Genomic DNA, 21,787 nt, shown 5'->3' with positions numbered 1-21,787 from the left:
AATGGTAACTTGAGTGGTATAGTTAAATTAGTCACAATAATGGATAATATCTTTGGGATCCTTGTCGGTGACAATACTCCTGGAAGTTAAGGGAAACTTGAATCCATAGATACTTTATTCCTAAAGAACAAGAAGTATAGCATCATTTAGCATTAGTGGCAATTTAGGCCTTCAAGTGTTTGTTCTTCATGCAAGAACCCCTCCCATACCAAGAAACATTGTCATTGTGGAGGGGCTTCGGAGCTAGGGACCACGGCCTGATGGTAGGGGGCTTTGGTCCTATGGTTTTTTCTTAATCATTCATTTTATCACTGTTCTCTCTCACTATCGTACCAATCCTCTTCTTCCGTCCTCCCTTGTCCCTTAGGTGTGAGTGTCTGTGCTGAGTGGGTAGAAAGCCAACTTTGTGTTGGTCTTTAACAACCTCCTGGACTCCATAGGGCACAGCATCCTTGGTTTTTCTTTTTTTTGCCCTTACTCCTCTTTGCAGGGCTCTCAGGGAGTGGACTGTATATTTCCATGCTTATACCCAGGCCCATATGGCCAATAATGGAAATCAAATAAATTTTAAGGGGTTAGGGACTGACCCTGCTCACAGTCAGTTCCCTGATTTTTTTGGCTTTTCTGACTTAGCTAGTTTAGAAACCACGAGTCAGACTATTCCCCTAGAAATCTCCTCATCCATATCCACTTTTACCAAGTCACCTGTCATCTCAGCACATGATGCCCCACGCTCCCTTTCCACCAGTTCATCTTTTCTTAAGTCTACAATGCCATCCTCTTCTACCCACCTTAAAATGCCCTCCAGTACCCACCCAGCTCTTATGTCAACCCTCTTTGGACCCCAGAAGTGGGACAAGTACTTCATCTCCCCAACCGCTCCTTATGCAAACAATACACTCCACTCTCAAAATTGCCTGCAGAGACAGGTAGGAATGGTGAAATTTCTAACAAGATGCGCCCGCTCACTTGTCATGGTGAACACAGGCTCAGGCTCAAGCAGTGTCTACCTTCAAAGACCTACAAGGTAATGTGCTTCCCTACCACTCCACATCCTCACCTAAACAGTTGCACTGGAATAGTGGTGATACCCTCTAAGCAGTGCCCGGTTGAATGTCAGCTGGAGTGACTGCTCAATGGATCTCAAAGAACTCCTAAATGACCACCATGAAGTTCTCTATCTTACATGCTACACTCTTGGGGACAAGAGCAACAGGAAATGCAAAGATCACATTCAAGGGGCAAGACCTCCTACAAGACATACATTGGAGGTCAACATTACAAAGGTCAAAAGTATATGCCTCTCGCATGTCAGTGCCAAATTTTGCAGATTACAAGCACGCCGCCCCATTTGCAGCTCACCTGACCATGATCGAGCAAATAGCTACTTACAAGAGTGCATTCGTGCCAATTGTGCTGGCAAACATAATGTTTTTTTTACCACAGTTGCCCTGTCTACAAGTTTGAATCAGAGGTGACTGCCCTCCGCTTCAAGCATGGATTGACCCTGAAAGAAGCTAGACAGGAGGCTCACTGCCTTGCCTTTACCACTGTCACCCTGGCCCAGATCGTGATAACAGCAAAGCAGAAAAGCAAAACCACCACTAATATCTTGCCACAACCAACACCTCCCCTCTCTTCCTTCCTTTAATTCCCCAGTCCACCACCACCTCTAATACTTCCTTACCATCATCCCTTTCTTTGCCCAAACCGCTTCATACCTCTAAAACACCATCATGCACCACTTTTTCCCCTCTTATCTCAAGTGTATCTTTGTCAAATTCAGAAACACCTACTTCTACATCACTATTTTCCCGTCCCTCACTCCCAAAGCTTCCTCTCCTTAGCACAACCCCCGCATGAAAAAATAAATGACATTTTGGAACATCTCCAGAGACTAATAACAAATGCCCCCCTTCCAAGTTTTCCCAGTCACCACCTGTTCGCCCTCCACCACGCCCTCCACCAAAAAAACCCTAATAGCCAAGTCTCCTCTAGAACCCATGAAGGACATTGAGGATTACATAAATCAATCCTTTATTACAATCCCAAACCCAGCCTCATCCCCCACCTCCTCCTACACAAAATATGCTACTGTTCATCATACCATTGCAGAGGTCCACAACCCTCCCGGTATCCTTCCCTTACTCCCCTTCCAACTTCCACAGAATCTCCACCTGCCTCACCTTTCCCTCATCTGTCTCCTTTCCCACCCAACCTTCCACTCGGATCTCTGTACAAAGAAAAAGTATCCTTGACCTTGCTTCACCACCAGGTTGTACCCGCGAGCTCCTCTCTTCCTATCCCTCCTCACCTTTAGACTTCCCTTCTTCAGATGACTTGCCCATTATTCCTGACACTCGCCCGTTCCTACTTCATACTGAAGACAGTCCATCCATATCTCATTCCCTTTAATGTCTGTACTTCAGTGGAACATTTGAGGACTGATCCCACAGACACAATCTCAGATATCTTCCTCTCACAATTAACACTGGTGGCAAGCATACTTACAGCAGAACTATATGTCATTTTGTATGCACAAAAACAACTTCTAACCTACCCCTCATCTTTCGTTATTTTCACAGGCTCTGCTAATTCTTTATCACTCGTCCAATCTATTGACTGCATCCAACGTGTAGTTTGTGGAATTCAGGATTGGCTCTTTCGTATTTCAGTCCGAAAAAAACAAAGTCTGTTTCTGCTGGACCCTGAACCATGTGGGCATCCTAGGCAATGAGCAAGTGGACTCTTTGGCCCCTCTGGCTGCTTTGTAGGGATGCCCACATTCCAAAACCATCCCATATTCAGATTACTTCCCATTCTTCCGTAACTGCTAGCTAAATCACTGGCAACATAAATACTCTTCATCCAATATAACTTACTAACAAATAATTCTGACCATACTTTGTATATATAATCTGCATAACATAGCACCATATGGTCTCTAAGGTCTGGTGCTTGATTGATATTAATTCAATTCAATTCATGCAAGAAGTGATAAGTAGGGATATGGCATGTGGTATAATCACAGTAGCCTACCAAGGAATCGAGGATGCCAAAAAAACAGTGATTTGTCACTATCAGTCGCAGTTTTCATTGTGTTACAAACCAGTAGACTGGAATCATCCTAGTGACCATTTCATGAGGACTGAACTTGGTCACAGACATACTCAACAGAATACAAGGAGAGGACTTGATTATTCTATTGAGACTGACTGCTGAGTCCTTGTAGAATGGGTACAGTATTAGGAAGATTCCAGATTATTGGCCTTGACCTAAGTAAAAATCGTAACTGTTAGGTGACAAGAAATTTTACTTGTGCCATCCTCGATTCCCATGATCAAAGAAAGAATGGTTTGCTGACTGGCGTGAGACATCTCCAGAAGTTTTCTCAGCAAATCGAAGAAGTCCTGACACCAAATTCAGCTTTGCTGTTTTTATGGGTTCCTGGAATTGTTCATAATCTTGCTTACAGGGTTTCTATGTAGGCATCTTGAGTTACAGGCTTTTTATAGCAGGACAGCAGTGCTTTTCCAAGCCTGGTAAAGTTTCAACTTTTTACCCATACTAAACTAAGGCTGCTGTTCCATTTAATTCAAATGAAAAGTTGTAGTGTTCAGTATCTAATGCATTCATTGAGATTTTGTCCTTTTTTGAGCTGTCATAAGGAATTGTCAGCATTGACTTTAGAAGGATCAAGATGTACTCCTCTTTGAGTTGTTGAACTGAGTAAACTCATCTTTGGTTCTTCAGGGGAGTAGTAGAGTCTAATCAGATCCTTCCCTTGGAATGTTTTTTAAATCCAGGTGTCTGTCAGCTCTTAGAGGTTGTAGGGTACTTTTTATTGGATTTTGCAAAAATTGCATGATCCTCCTCACCTAAATTGCTGTTCAGACTGAATTATAAGTAATTTTGTGAAACTAAAAGTTCTTAAAAATTCAAGTTCTTTGTACAAACCAATTACAGCACTTGTTGGCTCTTTTTTTTTGGACAGGATGAAGTGTTGTGGAATTTGTTGACTAGGCATATTGGATATAGTATAAATGATAGGTTTGTAAGGAATATATTATTTGTTTTTCAACAAATTGTCTATTTATTTTTAAAATATAATTAACCACTTGCTTCTCTCAGTTTACCTAAGGGTTTTCCATAGTTAAAATAATGCTATCATACACAAATCCAGGGTTTTAAATTAATGCTTTAAAGTGGTCTTTTGGTTGCTAGCTAACATCTGAATTATTATTATTATCACTGAAATATACTTTAACAACCATAAATATTGAAATACAGTAAAATTTAAGAATATGGACAGTTAGATGGCAGAGATTAATGGTAATGAGAGAAAAGTAAAAGTATGAAGTAGGGCTGAAGCGACAATGCCCACTGAAGGCCCACTGTTTGACTCTTGGTTAGAGCATGAGATACTGGAGATGGTATAAGGTTTTGAGTCTATGCTACACAGTCACAGTTTGTTTTGCATAATCATTCATTGCTCATGTTAAGTAGGGTTTGTATACATGTAGGAACAAATGACAAATTTTTAAAGTAATTTGTATTTTTCCTAACATACAAACCTGAGGTCTTTACATAAGTGGCCCACCTCTAGCCACCCCACATTCTGCTTCTTGGTCCAAAAGGTAAACTGGATGGGAGGGATTCCTCCCCTTATGTTGGTAGCCAGCTACCAATATCCACCTTGTTTTAAGTTATATGGCTGGCTCCAGCTTGTGCTGAAAGTAAATCCCTCAGGTTTGTTTGTTAGGAAAAATACAAATTACTTTAAAAATTTGTCATATTGAATAGGATATTATAATTATTTAATGCAGTTTTAATGAGGAAGACAGCTGGGATGTGTCAGTTGTGCTACCAAAAAAGCACAGACTCAGTTTTGATTAGCAGTAATGGGTAAAGTTGTAATAGTTATTTCTTTTATGGTTTTAATACCTACAGTACATCTGTTTTAGGCATTTAACTAATGTTTTTATTATATAAAATTTGCTGTCAAAAATATATATTTACATAATTAGCTATCCTTACACATCTTGTTTATACTGCAAAGTAAAACTTGGTCATAGACATAGTTCTTTTGTGAAAATCCTGTGTTGTGTTAGTAAACGTTTATGATATTGATGATGTATAGTGGCATGATAAATATCTTTTGTTTTGTCATTATAAAAGTTAGTGATAAAATAACAGTAAGTTTATTGCTCTCATTTATTTGGCCATAATCAATGATCTTCATAGCATCTTTGTAATATATTTAGGAAAAAATAGTTTATAGCAGGTTTGTATTCACATGCTTTCAGGATGTGCATAGTGCATTGTCAGTTACCTTAAGTGTAACAGGTTTATCCCATACATATGGTACTTTAGATGTTTGATGAAGCATCTTTTTTCCTTAGGGAACCGCTTTCACCGTAAGTGTTTATGACTATTTTAAATTCCATTGAATGAAAAACATTCCTCAGATATGATTTCAATTTGCTGAAGTAACTGATGTAAGGTTTGGCTTTAGGATAGTTGACTGCTTTTTACTCTGTTACTATGACTAGGGAAGGTCTTAATATTTTAGGTATTTTCAAGGAATTTTTATTGCATGGTACTTGCATAGTTTTTTTTGGAGGATAGATCCAAGCAACATGGCTCAGAATTAGGCTTACGTACAGGAACATGCAGCTGGATATTAGTGCTGATTAGAGTCTCAACCGTCATGATTTTATTTATTTTTTATTGATGTAACCTATGCCGCAAAGTTCAGGGTAACGAGCTTAAGCTACTCCCATTCCTGTATGAGGCATCCGATGCTGACTTGCCTTTGCAGGGAGTATCTCTTCTATCCATAGGGGATGATATTCCAAAATGAGTATTTGGCCTCCGGGCAAATCATACTTACCCATGTGTTTCTCTCCAGATATACTTGCTGTCACATTGGAATTTACATCAATTGTGCCTCTTATGCAGCTTATGATCACAGATGCTTATTGCCTGTCTCCTGGTGTTTCACTCAAATGTTGATAAGGATATTTCATCATTTGAAAATAATGTGAATATTCACTAGCACGCACAAGTTTGAAGCACAGATGATCTTCAGTCTTTTATTACTGTTGGACTTTTATTTCACTGGTAATCCTTATCATTGTTATTTATCAGGTGGAAAATCCTCCACAATTAGTATTACTGCTGTACTTTTAAATATGAATATTTGCTTATTTCAGGTGCCAGTTATAAAAATTGTTTATCCAGCTTTCCATACGACTTCTTATTTATTTGTCTTTTAGAATATTTAACCCGTTGGGGTATGTATTTTGGTAGTTGGATTTATTTAACTGCATTCAATTTTATAAGTCTGCATTTAAAGTTTTGTAAATGTAGAAATGTCTCTTGCATGATAGTATAATTTATTTTATTTCAATCGATTATCTGAGCTTCAAACTTCTCTCAACAATGTGGCGTTCACGAAGTATTAAAACTGTTCATTGAAATGTTAATTCCTAAATGTAAGAAAATATAAATATTTTCACTCTGCACTGACTAAAGCTTCAAATTGCATACATAAAATTTCCTTGTGCTTAAAGAGCAGCTGACAATTAACCTGTCAAATACACACAGGACCATTTTTAATGTAGTATGAACATATGTTTTGCAAAATTTGAACAAGCCTTGTTCAAGTAGTTGGTAAAGCATGTGTTCATGAACTGCTTCTTTCATCCTCACCATTGGGTGAATGAACTTACCATAAAGTGTTTTGAATCTTTCGTTTGTCTGTATATCATGTTCTCTTGTTTCGTCTTTATTCCACTCTTTATTTTGTACCATCCTAAATAAACCTACCACATACATAACTATAGCGTTAGCCCGTCAGATACTGTTGTATCATCTTTGTTTGGCATTTTTCTTCTTCATTGCAAGTATTGCTGGTGCTCAGCTTTGTTACAATGGCTAGCTGATGCATCAGTTCATTTGCATATAATGTAGTGATAACTCAGTGACAAAGATTAAGACTATTTTTTTTTTATACAGCCGGCCCTTGACTTACACAAGGGATTGGTTCCAGGATGCCCATCTAATTCCAAACTCCTTATATTTCAAATTCTTGATTTAAATAGCATAATACAAAGCATCCATAAGTTAATTTCCTATAACTTAATTTACCTCATAGTCATAATATTACTTGTTTATTCATATATAGATTGGTTATACTACATGATACATGAATGCTAAGTAAATAATTGTTATACTGTTTAAGGAGTACTCTGATGCAAGATATGTGGCCCTAGTTATTGTACAGTAGTACATACTGCACCTCAGCAGCAACAGCATAACCATTTTTTTATTCAAGACTTCCAGATCACTTCTGTTAACAACCTGAAAAGCTGTAAACTTAGAGTAATCAGTACAGAATATAAATGAAGGATTACCTTCATTTTATGCTAGAAATTGATGTCAATAACTCATTGCTGTATGGTGCCCTTAGTTATGTTTTGGAATATCATTTGATTTTTTCCGAGTATTTTTCATCAGCTTGATTTTAAATCTGCTCAAGTAAGTCGACATCCTGTATAAGTTGAGGGCCAAATTTTTTTTTAAAGGGATTAGCTTAAGATTATCTCCATAGTGTTTGTATTTTGAGAAAGATTTTTCTAAAACTCATCTAAAGTGAAATGCTCAGTTGTAGCTTACCTCTTATGAGTTTAGAGATGAAATCTTGTATCAAATCCTGTAAATTTATTTTTCATGAGGTGATGCTGATTTTGGTCTTATTATGAAGCTGAGTAATTGTACTTTGTTGCAGTTTAGAAATAAAAGGCAAAATTATGATTAGAACAAAAATGTCTTTTTGTAGTACAGTACTCTAAATTTCCTCTCGTAAGGTTTTGTGCTTTTGCTATATATGTCGGTTATTAACTATTAGAAATGCCAAAAAAAATAGGCAAAAATTCTTGTATTTCAAACTGGTTCAGTAATAGTAGCCTCTGCCTTTGGGAGTGATGGCTTTCAACCATCCCCCAACACCCTCCTGACATCATCCCCATGCTGCCTGATGTCTAAGTATTTATGATTAGTTTTTTTATTTTATTTTTTCTGGATGATTCCAGTTGGCATTCTGAATCTCAGGGTGAGAGTTTCATGATTTCATCAGAATTTCAAAAAGGTAACAGTCATTCGTAAACTAGTAATGAATTTATTTATTAGGATACTTTTAAGCTTCAGTAGCCATTGCAGTTAGGTAACTTATTTGAGTTTTTTTTTCTGTAATGATAGTTGGAACTAGCAAGGTAAAGAAATTAGAAAGTAAATGGCAAAGAGAAATGGCTTTGGGCCTAAAAGACACCATTTACTGCACATTACACAAGCATCCTTTTACCAGTATTCCCCAGTGGGGAAGTAAATGAAGATGATATACAAGCATCCTGTTAGCATCATACCCCAGTGGGGAAATAAATGTTTTGAAGATATTGCTTTGGTTTACATAGTTTATTATTACTGATCAATTCAACAAAAACACTAAGTCTCATTTGATACTCTTAGTGCTCCCCTGAAGGATTTGCTGTTGAAAATTTGAGAATAATATATATGAAGAATTTAAACAACCAAGGGAGAAGAGAGTAGATTAAGTAATTGAAATGTAGATGGCGGAGAAGATAGCAGATTTAGTAATTGAAATGTAGATGGCAGAAAAATGAAGTTTAAATCTATAGAAACCTCAATTAGTGGGCCATGCAAAGGTGGTTACCAGATTAAAGGAAATTAAACCCAACATAATGTTGTGGCACTAAAGTGAAATCTGTTTTGTTTTCTCCATTGTTTTTGTGAAAATTCTGATAATGTAAACTATGTACAATATACAGTATAAACTAAAATACATACGTTCCACTCCATCTGTTGTTGAAATGGTAAAACAGTGATCATTTAGCGCCTCCGTGGAATTCTTGATCACCTTAAGATTGCCACGTTGAGGTAATATGGTATAGTCCTGATTGGTGTCAAACATTTGATCCATGAATATTTTGATAATTACTCATTATCAAATCTCTGACTGCCGTGAGGTTAGGTCAACAGTGGTTATTTTATTTTATTATTTTTTTCCTTCTGCCTATCTTCTGTTTGTCCACTTCTCTGGCAGCCCATGAGTATGTCTGCCATGGTTACCTTGTCATCGCAACTACAATAGTCTTACACTGTTATAGGGATACTGGTCATTCTTGGTACAAAGGTAGTCCTTCATGTAAAGGTGTGTCTGACGGGAGATCATCATCATGTCTTTCTGTCAGTATGTTGGTTACATCAATTTGTCTGAAACAACTCTACAGTTTAAAAGATTTCAGTGAAAACTGGTATGAAGATAAACCAGAAGGAAGGGAGATTGTCCATCTGTATGTCAGTGAACATGTTGGTCACACTTGCCATGTCACCACAATGCCTTTTATAAGTTTGAAGGTATTTCAGTCACAAGTGGTACGAAAGTAGACCATCGTTCATGTATCTCTAGCAGACTTTAATTTCCCCGATATAGTTGAATTGATTTCAGTCAAACCATGCATAGATGTGCATGAAGGATAGTCCACCGCTCTGTAATGCAGTATATTTGTCATGGTTTACCTTGTCATTGCATCTCTCTTCAAAGTGGTTGAAGGGATTTCAGCCAGACCTGGTATATAAGCAGACTATCACACATACATATGCATGAAGTGAGATAATCCATCTGTCTGTCAGTTTGTGCACCAACTTTTCCTTGCCATCACAGCCTTTAGCACGCTGTCTGTCTCTTTTCAGTGTGTTTCTCAAATGTGTTACAAGGTGGACCATGATACCTAGAAGTGTATGAAGGGAGAGCATCAGTCTGTCTCTTTTCATTTGTGACACTTACATTTTTTAATGTATTTGGGTTAAATGGAGCAAAAGTAGACACCATGCTTAGATATACATGAAGGAAGAGCATTTGTCGGTCTGTCCTGTCAGTGTATCATACTTGCCGTGTTTTTGGAGCTTTGACCATGATCATGACATTCATAATAAAAATAGCTGCCATCAGGGCATTCATGTTTTCCAAATGCATCTCGTCGGGAGAAATTTCCAGATGTACTTACCTTCGTAAGAATCAATTACCCATTTTACCACTGAATGGTCTTAGGAGTTGGTCAGAGATTGCTAAGAATCATTATGTTAGCAATACTCTCAAAATGCTAGTTTTTTAATACATATTTTCTGTTTCATATTTACCATGCTGTATTTTTCATGGTTCTACCCAGATAAAACCAAAGTGCTTAAAAGTCTATCTTCTATATTCGTGGTAGTTCAGAAATGTTCTTCCCTTTGTGCTTGAGATGTTCATCCCTTCCTCAATTGAGTGATCTTTGTCAGTAAAAGTATTTATTCTTGTGAAAAGATCTTGTGGTATTTTGTAATTTCTGAATTATTGTATTTACTGCTGCTGGCCTTTTCCTCAAGGTGTTTCTGATCATTCAGTTTTTGAGATTTTTATTGTAAAGTCAGTGCTAGTTGGTTTGGGCTTTGGGAACAGGATGCCTGGTATTTTTGACAGGTCTCTTTGACAAATGCTTTTGCAGACTGGGGTTTTGATGGAGGAAAATCGTGAAGGATGTTCTTATGTTATTTATTGGAGAACCAGCATTTTTCCAGGTTCTCTGAATTTATGTACCCTAGGGTATGACAATTTGCAGTTGGTTATGGGATCTAGTGTCCTAGAAAAAAATGGTAAGCTGGTGATCCTCATGACAGTGTAGCTCCTTATTCTTGAATGCAAAGTGTATTATTGTTGGTGTACTAGAGCCAGAGTTTAATATGTATTTGTTAGTTGTATTGTAACCAATGACCCAAAATACTATATAACACCCAGTTTAGAGGTAAAAACCATTTTGACCCTCAAATTTTTATGCAATTTGCAAAAGAACTCTTAATTCAGACTGGGTTACTTTGTATTTAATATACAATGAAATTAAATTCCCAGAGCAGTTGTCCATCTTATACTTGGCACAACTAGTAACATAGGAATCAGTAAATAAGTTTAATAGTTCTACGACTGTAAATCGTTTGTTGTCTTAAAATGCTCATTATGGATTACAAGAGATTTCAATAAATCTGAATATAAATGATATAGATTGCAAAATTTGGAGAAATCGCATTTGAACATTTATCAAGGGCTTCCAAATTTAAAGGAAAGATTTTTCTGTCTAGAAGAATAACAGGACTAAGTTAAACATTCCAGGCTCTATACTTGCATATCTAGAAGTTGACTGTATTATTTACATTTACCTAATACATATAGTGAGAATTGGTTTTTATTATTACCTTTTAGTTTTCATCTTATGACTTTGATCAATGTATATTTTTAAAATGAAGTAAGAGATAAAAGCTTTGGGTTACTTGTATTCCTCTATCATTATTTTCGAGAGATAAAAGCTTTGGGTTACTTGTATTCCTCTATCATTATTTTCGATTCCATAACAAAAGCCTTCCATGATTTTTCTAGGACATGTTAATTATTTCGCTATACTTTCATACATCAGTCAGTTGAACCATCTCATTGCATTCCATTTATTTTCTTCATTCTTCACCATTTATTACAAAATATTTAAGTTTTCAATCTTTATTTCTTGAATATTTGAAAACAAATAATGCTGGTCAAATTTTATCGATTGTATGGCACGCGCTTTTGGCTTGATTTTTTTTTAGCAAAAAGAAAATTCAGTTACTATATGAACAGTGTGACTGCATGTAAATGGTCTTAGACTACTTTCAACTATACTTTTATCAGAATACATGGGACCTACGTAGGTAATTTTTTCCTTCTTAGCATCCTAAATGCAATCAGTTTATTTGCCAAGTCACTTAGACTAGGATTGAAGACCTACTTTTCCAGCCTCAATAAATTTCAGAAATGTACATGGCGACAGCATTTTTTTCTATCTTGAATGACTTTATAAAGGATTAATCTACAGTTATTGGACCTAATACTCCAGTGGATCTTAAAAACTCCCAAGCATTGTTGCTCTGGCTTTCCTGTTAATGATTGTAGATACTGTACATCAGAATTGTTTATCCCCATACATTTTAGTATTGTACATAAGTGGGTATGTACTGCCTCAGGAGTCTCTCTTGACTCATTTGTGTGTTTTTCCATTCCAGTATGTACTGTACTTCTTGTAAGAAATCTTGAGCATTCTTATATCCTTGTAGTTAATGAATTTTACTTTTGTACTTGATCCCCAGTTATAGTAATATTGTATTCTTTTGTGAACTGTACATCTATTGCTGTCCTGTGTACTGTGTTACTTTGTTAAACTTTCCTCATTACATTGTTGGATGTCAGCGGGTTATCTGTAAATTGTAGATTTCTTTATCTGAAAAAAATTATATTTTACTTTTACTCATAAGCAAATGTCTTACAAATTACTTGCAGGAAGTGCCTATGAACTTGATGAATGGCGTTGTCCATCATCTGGACATGCTGCAAGTATGCCCTATGTCCCTAACATGCTGGATGACCCAGAACTCCGTGCAGGCAAGCATAGAAAACTCTTGCGCTTTCCATCCTACATGGTGTGTATTCAACATTTTTTACAAATTGGACATAATTTTTAAGAGCATTACTCTTGCAATTTTAGCTTTATTAGAAACCCATCACTCATATGCAACCCACATTTGCAGCCTTCAGATGCTCTAGACATTGCAGTTTTATGTCTGACAAGAAGAGTCATATTCCCTTGGATAAAGTGCTACTTAGATCCTACTTTTTGTCTGCAGCACTGTCAGTAACCAACTAGAATTTTCCAAATTATTCTCTCAGCTGATTTAGTTAGTTAGTTATAAATGATTTGTTTAACCAGACCTCTGAACTCTTTTAGGGTTCTTCTCGGGCTGGGAAGATTCCTAGAATTCATTAACCTAATACAGGCAGTCCCTGGTTATCAGCGGGGGTTCTGTTCCGACAGCATGACGATAAGCGAAAATCGGTGATTTTGGGCGCTTATTGGAGCCGATAACCAGAGATTAGCACCTCTATTAGGTATGTATTGGCGCCAGTACCTGATTATCGTCGCCGATAAGCAGAAATCAGAGATTTTTGGCTTCAAAAATTGCTGATTTTCATCGCTAGACAAGCCCCGCAAAACTGGATCACCGATAACTGGGGACTGCATGTAATCCATTAGTTCTTTAGCTTAATTCATCAGCGAACTTTTTTAGGTAGGAAATCTTTTATTTCTGCTTCTCATGTAGAAGTTATTTCTTTTCCAGTTGTAACATCCATGGCTGCTGGTTTCTAATTATCGATGACCCTTGTAGGCTTGTTCCATATGAATAGAGTTTATCTTTTGAATAGTGATAATTTAGGGCTAATTGTAAGTGAAGAACCATTGTTTTCTGAGAAAATAGTAATATTTTTTATAAGGGATTTTTGAAAAATTGAATTTTGCATCCTTTTCATTATCATCACCGTAAACATTTTCATGTGTTCTTCACTTAGTGCTGTTAGAGGTATAAAAGGAGTTCCATTACTCTTCTCTGTCTTGTGCTCTTTCGGTCTGAACTTCCATCAGTTCTAGTCTTTGTCAGTTTCAATTCTCCATGCTTTCCTGGGTCTTCATACAAATCATCTTCTTGTTGCTTTCATATCATCTGCTTCTCTGACCAAATGTTCCTCATCCCTTCTCATCACTTGGCCAATATCTCAATCTTTAGGATCTCAATTTTTTTTGCTAGCCTCATGATCCATCTCTCCACCAATTTCTCATGCAAGATGCAGCTTTCCCACCCTACTCTCGCTGGGAACATTCTGTCATGATGGCAGAAGGGAACCTGTGTTAAGGAACAGGAGGGCTATTGCAAGGAACATAAAGAAATCCAAGACTCTATGCTAAAAAACAAATACTTCCAAAATCTCCCAGGACAAACCCCAACTAGTGGAGAAGTAGGAAGAAACAGCAGGAATTTAATGTCTCCAGGGACTTCCATCTCAATTCTTTGAAAACATTGAGTTCGTTTACTTGACATGAGAATCCCAGGATGTGAAGGGAATGCTGAAGAGGACAAGGTCGAGGCATCCAAAAAAAGGACAGCATGGCAGGGAAGGCAGATGCTTGTAATAAAAAAGGCAGACATGGAGCTCAAGGCAGTCATTGCTGTGGAATGAACAACAAAAATCAACGGGAACTGTGAATATGTAAGAAGAATATTTTCTGGAGATCTAAGCTTATAGGCTTCCACTAATCCACGAAAGAGGGAGATCAAGCATAATGTAACAGAGAAGCATTGGCTCACATAGGCGAGGAGATTAAAACACCAAAATATTAATAAATATCAGTACTGACAAGAAACAAAGCAAAAAGAATAAAAGCAAATTCAAAGGAAAAGTTATTTGAATTTGCAAAAAGAATATACAGTATACTTGAATGCTCAAAGAAAGTATAAATAATGATAGCATTCTTCTCCAGAAGAAGTTCAAGAGGGGAGCAATAAATAATTGAAGGTTTATACTTTATGCTGTAGCTTAGAATTATAACATCAGAACAAAGAAATTATACAAAAGGATGAGTAACACGGCTCATGGTGGATAGTGGACTGCAAGCTGTGCATGCATTGTGGAACCCCTCTTTCAATAGAGTTACCTGGAAGTCTTGGTCTACTTTAACAAAATTTCCCATGAGGGTTGTAACTCTCAGAGAGGCGAATTAGTATTCCTTGAAACTGTTGGTAGCAGCTGACCAAATATCATCAGGGGAGAACTTAGTGGAGTCATTGTCCTCTTCTTCCTGACTTTGTGTTGGCAAGTGATATTTGTGGATTCTGTGATCAAAGTCCGCATTCTGGTGCATGAGCCACTTGAATCATAAATTTTGATTCAGGCCAGTTAGAAGTGATGTACTTGTGGTGAAGCCTTCCAGCCTTGCTTAACTTTCACAGCCTCATGTCCAAATGACACAAATGAGGAGGCAGTTGCTTGTTGGTGGACAGAATACTGCAGTGTCTTGGACATTTACATGTGTGATGAATATTAGTGATAGGCTTTTGTAAATACAGTTTTTTTTCTATGTAAGAATACAATATATGTAAGAGCAAGAATACAATTATTTGCTATCGTATTTATTTTAGTTTACAAAGTAAACCAGTTTTATGCCATTTGTAATGTGTTGGTGTAATTTTAAGAGGAAATGTAATTTAATCTTTATCCTCAAATTTCTTTTTCAAAAGGTGTTATTAGACCACTAGGTTGCAAGAAACTCTTTGCTTTCATTTATTGGTAATTGTTTACAGTAAGTTACCCTTGAGTATAACCTTGAAAAGCACATTTGTTCCTACAAGAATATGAACCGATGCTTTCAGAGATGGAGTGCCTTGTGCAATGTGTGCTTTAGCTGTTACTGACTAACTAGTAAAAACAAAATCCTGTTGGATAGGACTTTGTATCCTGTGACATGAGCTGGCCATAAAAGTATGATGTAGCCTTGAATTATGAGATTTACATATGTGGTCACAAATAAGTTAGACCATCCTGAAAGTTGTTGCCTTTTGAAAACAAAAATGAAAATAAATGAAATGTGTAGCAACTTTTCTCATAATTTTAACTATAGGCATGCCATATGTAAATAATAAAATTTATTCCATGTTGTTATTGTAAGTTATGACCAGTATGCCTTTCTAGAGGTGGAAGTAATAGTTATTTAATCAGTTTGCATTTTTTAGATTTTTAATTTGTCCATTAATTATTTCGTAAGAAGAAGCAGTTCACATAGGTGCACTTTTATTTGGAAATTATTTTTTCCTACAAGTACTGATTTATCATTGTGGTCTAATATATGAGTAGAAATATCAACATGTGTGTGTGTGTGTGTGTTTGACTTTTATATATTGTATACTGGTAACTGTAATAGTAATGAGCGATAAAAGTAGGAAGAAGTCCTCCTTTTTCAGGGCCAAGTTACCAAATGTTCTTAGCAGTTCATTATTGGATGTTAATTATATAATGATTAAATGAATTTTTATTTGATTATCTTGTATAAAGGTTTGGCAATAATTACACTATTTTGTTTTACAGACTTCTGTTATGGACTACACAAAACCATCAGAGCTGAAGAAGGAATTGAATGACAAGTTCCGAGGAAAATTCCCTCAAATTCAGCTTACCCTCAGTAAGCTAAGAAGGTAAGTTTGCTTCAAAGAGAATTATGCCTGCTCTGTTGCCTGTTAACCAGTTTTGCCTTATGGGCTGAGTGTCATAATATAAAGCCTGCTTTTTAAACACTTCAGTTACTAAGATTACTGTACAAGCAGTCGCTGGTTGTCGGCGGGGGTTCCGTTCCAATGTCATAATGGTAAGCGAAAATCGCCGATAACCACGATTTTTTGTGATTTTTGGCACTTAGCGGTGCTGATAACCAGAGGATGGTGCCTCTGTTAGGTATGTATCGGCGCCAATACCCATTATCGGTGCCGATAAGCAGAAATCGGCACATATTGGCGCCGAAAATGCCTATTTTCATCGCTAGACAAGCGCCGAAAACTGGATTGCTGATAAACAAGGCCGCTGATAACCAGAGACTGCCTGTAAATACAAATATAACTTATGATTAACTTCATGAAAGTGATATGATTTGATCATTATTCCAGTAAATCCACATTGCATTTTAAGAAACTGATTTGATGTTTTAAGTAGCAGTTTTAAATGGGTTAATAAAGTTACTAAGAAATGGTGGAATTAAGAATGGATAAAATGTAAAAATTTTAATAGCTGGTCACATTTATTTTTAACTTATTCTTAAGGATTCTTTGGTGGGTTGATGATTAATGACAACTTTTTGTGTTGACTGTACAAGAGAGTATTAAAACACACCTACAGGACTGAACAGTTTTAATATACTCAATATCTTTTGATGACCCAACAGTTTTTCATTTCTTTCCTTTTTCCATGAAACTTGGCTGTTTAGGTTTTGCTATTCTTTTTTGAGATACCTTGAGGATTGTTTATTATAAAAGAAAGTAATTTCAGTATATGAAAGATTCTGCAACAAAAAAATATATTATTAAAATATGAAGTTCCGATTAACACTTTTATCAGTTGAAAAGTTTATAGATATATGTCGTCATATATTTTAAACTGTTTAGCAATGATTTCATGTGAATTCATATTTTTTTGTAAAATGTTTGTACGCTGTTTCTTAACAGTGTGCTGTACTTCAGTAGATATAAACCATAAGGAACCAGGCTAAAGAGAGTATCGGTGACCTTATAATTGGTGCAGTGCTTTAGTTAATGAAATTTACTGTCACTTATAACCTGGAGGTTTTGTGTTGCCTGTTTCCAAACATTCAATATTTTGCTTATGTCACTTGTACATTTTTTTAATGAAAATTGGTTTTAAAGTTTAACATCCAAGACTTCTTAGGAGTGGTTATCACTGATTGCCTGTATCATTATAACCTCATAAAATGAGAGGGTTTTACACCTGTTTAATGTCATCAGTACCTACCTGAATTTTGCTGAAGAACAAGCAGAACAAAAGAGCAGTGCTGTTACAAGACAGGGGCTATTTACAGAAAAAAGTTCCCAGTATTCCCATAATGAGTTTCCTTGTATGTGCATGCCTTTGTGATTAGAAGAATTTTGTTGATTTTCTTTCGTTCCAGTACCTTACAGTTGAGCCTGAATGTCTTAGCTTTGTTGGCACATTGATTCCAACATTTTTTTTTTGGCTTATTGAATCAGATGTATTTTTGCTGGCTTTTGCATTTTGAAATGTTTTGCTATCATATTGCTTCATTTAACATCAGTCAGAAATTTGCTTTTAACCTTTATTTCTATCTGAATTTATTGCTCCCATCTTTATAACCAAATGACCTCTTGAGATATTTTACTTGGTGCTCTCAGACTCTTGCAGATTACAAATGCTCTTGATATACTTTTCACTACTTTTCATCTCTTGTTAATGATTGTATTTCAGCAGTAACAGTTTTGATTGTTACCAAGGTTGCCTTATGGTACATAGCTCCTAATTATGTTCTATTAACAGCATTTCATCATTTTGCATTACAGTTTGAAAAGAGAAATGTTGAAGATTGCACGACAGGAATGCGACATAGATCTTTTGACAGTTGCCCATGCCTACGTCTACTTTGAGCGTTTGATCCTCAAGACTATTGTCAACAAACAGAACCGTAAATTAATAGCAGGCGCATGTCTTATCCTTGCTGCAAAAATGAACGATGTAAAAGGAGAAGCACTGAGCAATTTGATAGAGGTAAATATTATACTATACTGTATTTTTTTTCCTTTGTTGTAGTTAAAAGGTCTGTAGGCATATATGTTCTATATTATTACATGAATGTTGACTGAAAGAATAATTTGGCTGTCCTGACTTTTAAAATGTTATGTGAATAGGGTTTTTAACAACATGGAATGCAGGAGTTATACATTCATAGGAAACCATTAGGTAAAGGAGGATTGGTATTTTCTGTATGAGGATGCTAAGAGGAAAGTTGCTTTGTCATGATTATTTACACAGTCCATGTGGTTCAAGTACAACTCGGAACATATTTTTAGGTTTTGGTGTAAAAGATAGAGGTAATGGTATTATACAGGTAATGGAGATGCGGATTATACAGGTAATGGAGATGCGGAGAGATAGAGTTATTTGCATTTCCTGATTAGAAGTCCTCAACTAATGGTATTATTTTAAAATTATTTCTTCAACTTGCAGAAGGACTGGTGGTTAAGTAAATCATCTTTGTGTTCTTGGAGACTAGTGGCTCAATTGATAAGTAAGCTGATTGAAAATTAGCACAAGGCTAGGATTTTTTTTATTACATTTTTACTCTGGCTGGAGTATCTTTGCACATGATGAGAATATTGTGGCTAAGTTGTTGCCGTTTGTTTAACATTCTGTTCCAGGGCCCAGGTGTACATAAAGCATCTGTAAGTATAATAAAAGTGTAAAGTTTTGGAAAAATATATACTAAGCTTTCTTAATATATGAAAAAGAAATATGTACAAACATCACCAAGGAATAAAAACTTTAGCACAGCATGCTGAATCAAGCCTAGCAGCAGCCTTGTAAGTGTGTGAGTTATCACATAATTCTAAAATATACTCCGTCAGGGTAGACTAGATGGATGCCTGTGGAAGCCAGGGTGTATATGCTAACTTATTGAGTAAATCCTGAATGAATTTACTCAGCAAGAATTTAGAATAGTCTAAGAATTATATTATCTGTATTATTGTAATTTAAAGTTTACTGTGACTGGATTACCCTAACATAGGCTGGGATGTCATTTGTTTACCACCTAGTTGTAAAAAAAATTATATAATGTATTAAAATCTGTTACATAGAAGAATTGTGTACGGGGGCTGTACTGAGTTTTCCTAACATAAAATACAAATGTATGCAGATGGTGACAGGGTTAGATAAGTACAAAATTTGGTGACTGCACTTCAAATTTTAAAGTTATTCACATTGAGCCTTCAGCTTAAGATAACTTTTCTGTCGTATAATTGGATGGAACATAACATACAAATCATTCTGTGGCATAATCTAGTACCTTCTGCCTACTGGAACTTTATGCTAATTAATGACATCACATTGGTGATGCCACTGTGGTCCAGTCATAGGTGTAAAAATGTAATCTCCAGCATAAACTAAATTACAAAACAACTTGCTGTTTACATGGATGGAAGCGAAGTATTCAAAAACTTAATCTAGCACTTAATGCAGGATTTATATCCAAAGCTTTCACTTATAGGTAATTGAATTTTACATATGCCTAATAGGCTTAGGCTTATTGCACTATTGTTCTTAAGTGTCTAAACTTGAAAAACTTGAGACCTACTAATTTTTCCCCCATTGAGAAAGCACTTTATATAAATGGTTGACTTCACAGACTTTTACTAGTTACTGACAGTATTTTCCAATGCAAGTGTGCCTCAGTCTGATTTTTATCAATGCTTATTGATATGTTAAACTTGAAATAGCACTGTATTATTTATGCCAGTAAATATAAAAACAAGGTATTGAGAAAAGGATTATTGGGTACTTCAATGTGCAGGTACACTCAGCAAGGAAAGTGAGGATACAGTTTTCATTAGGTTTTGTTCGTCAAATTTTAATTTTTTTCTTACAGAAAACACATAATATCGGTAAATTTACTCTAGAATATGAGAATACAATGCAAATTATATCATATATGTTAATCTGCAAAACAAAAATGTTGAGATACTTAAAAACACCATGCATGTCCGAAGTAATCAGAATTTCTCAGATGACTTCATTCATAGAGATCTAAAAGATAGTGTGTGGCTATCTCGGTGCAGTACTGTTTATCAGAATGGCAATATTTACTCGTTTTCCATTATGAACAGGCTTATTATTGCATCATCATATGAGGTAATGATAATTTCGTTAATTTTTACACATTCATATTTGTATTTCACGGTATTAAAAGTCAGCTGGAATTAATGGCAGTAAATGTTGTGATAGCAAGGATAGGTTGACCAAATCTATTTGAATCCCCAAGAGCGTTCTCTATGATGTGAGGAGCAGCACGAGAACTTATATGGGAAAACACAGGTAACTGGACGTTTCTTGAGGTTGCCATAGTTTCTCTCTCTCTCTCTCTCTCTCTCATCATAACATTGCATTCGTTCCTTTATTGTTCCCCATGTTTTTCGTTGGACATTGCTTAAATTTAACCCTATTTCATTATGGAAGATCGCGTTTCCGATTATGCAAGCATTCCGTTCATTGTGGTGTCATAAATTCATTTGTGTAAGGTTACTTGGTAGGTTATGTCGAAAAAAATTTATTTTGCTCAGAACTGGCACTGCAAATTACAACTTGAACGAATACTGTAAAGCTTACTATTGCATTGAAGCATCAATGATTTCAGAATCTTAGAATATGATTGAGTTATAGGAGGTCAAGCAAAAAACAATCACAATAAGAATGAAGCTCCTACTCTCTCTAAAGTTGCCAGATGTCGCATTATTGAGCAATATATGTCCGAAGATTTAAAAAAACTGTATCCTAACTTTCCTTGCTGAGTGTACAAGAGGAGGCCTTGTGCTCTGTCATGTTACAACTGGTCTTTATAATTCCTGTTACTGTTGGTATTTGACAATGAGTTAGATTTTAGTCTCGTTGAAATACTCTGGTTCAGGATAAAGACTGACTGTCATGTTACCCAGTTTCCAAGCATTTTTCAGCCTGTCTCATCCATCCCAAAAAAGAGTACGTAAAAATATATATATATTTTTATTTGGTACAAGAAAATTAGATGCAAATCATATAATTATAGACATCTTGGATACAAATATGTATTAATACAAATATGTATTAACTTCATCTAATCCATTTTTTCTCTTCCCACTTAGCATTCCTATTTCTGGAATGCCTTTTTTCCTTTTCAGTATATGAAAACAGATAGCTTATGATGAACTTACATGATCGCAAATATCTATAGCTAGAGGCTAGGGTAGATAGGCTTGCAAGCCTTTTTCACTGAACAGTCTGATTCATTTGAGAGAGAATAAAGTTTTGTTAGTAAGCATAGCTCCTTTTGCTTTGTCTGATCTCAATGGATGGGGCTGGATTCAGTCTTGGGCCAGCCATCTTCCAGCACTAGTAACCCTCGTGCAATGAATCGGTAAAAAATAATGGAAAACTAGTGTAAAGGAGACCAAAGTTTTATTAAACATCCTAATAAAGATTTACACTTGGAGCACACTTACTGCATTTATAGACTGCAAAAATCCATAAATATAAGAAGGTCCCTGACATTCA

General features: G+C 36.0%; 1 protein-coding gene across 4 annotated transcripts in view; it reads left to right on the top strand.

The window, feature by feature from the left end:
- The window catches only part of LOC136843374 (CDK5 and ABL1 enzyme substrate 2-like), a 60,453-nt gene that overhangs the window by 30,420 nt on the left and 8,246 nt on the right, over nt 1-21,787 (top strand). For all 4 annotated transcript variants that reach the window (XM_067111721.1, XM_067111722.1, XM_067111723.1 and 1 more), the window contains 3 exons: nt 12,422-12,561; nt 16,055-16,161; nt 18,049-18,253. In XM_067111721.1, the coding sequence (XP_066967822.1) occupies nt 12,422-12,561; nt 16,055-16,161; nt 18,049-18,253 (452 nt within the window). The remainder of the gene's footprint in view (nt 1-12,421; nt 12,562-16,054; nt 16,162-18,048; nt 18,254-21,787) is intronic.

This window comes from Macrobrachium rosenbergii, chromosome 11 (genome assembly GCF_040412425.1).
Source record: "Macrobrachium rosenbergii isolate ZJJX-2024 chromosome 11, ASM4041242v1, whole genome shotgun sequence".
NCBI classification, from domain to species: domain Eukaryota; kingdom Metazoa; phylum Arthropoda; class Malacostraca; order Decapoda; family Palaemonidae; genus Macrobrachium; species Macrobrachium rosenbergii.
The sequence above is the reverse complement of the archived record's forward strand: the minus strand, read 5'-3'. Positions and strand labels throughout refer to the sequence as shown.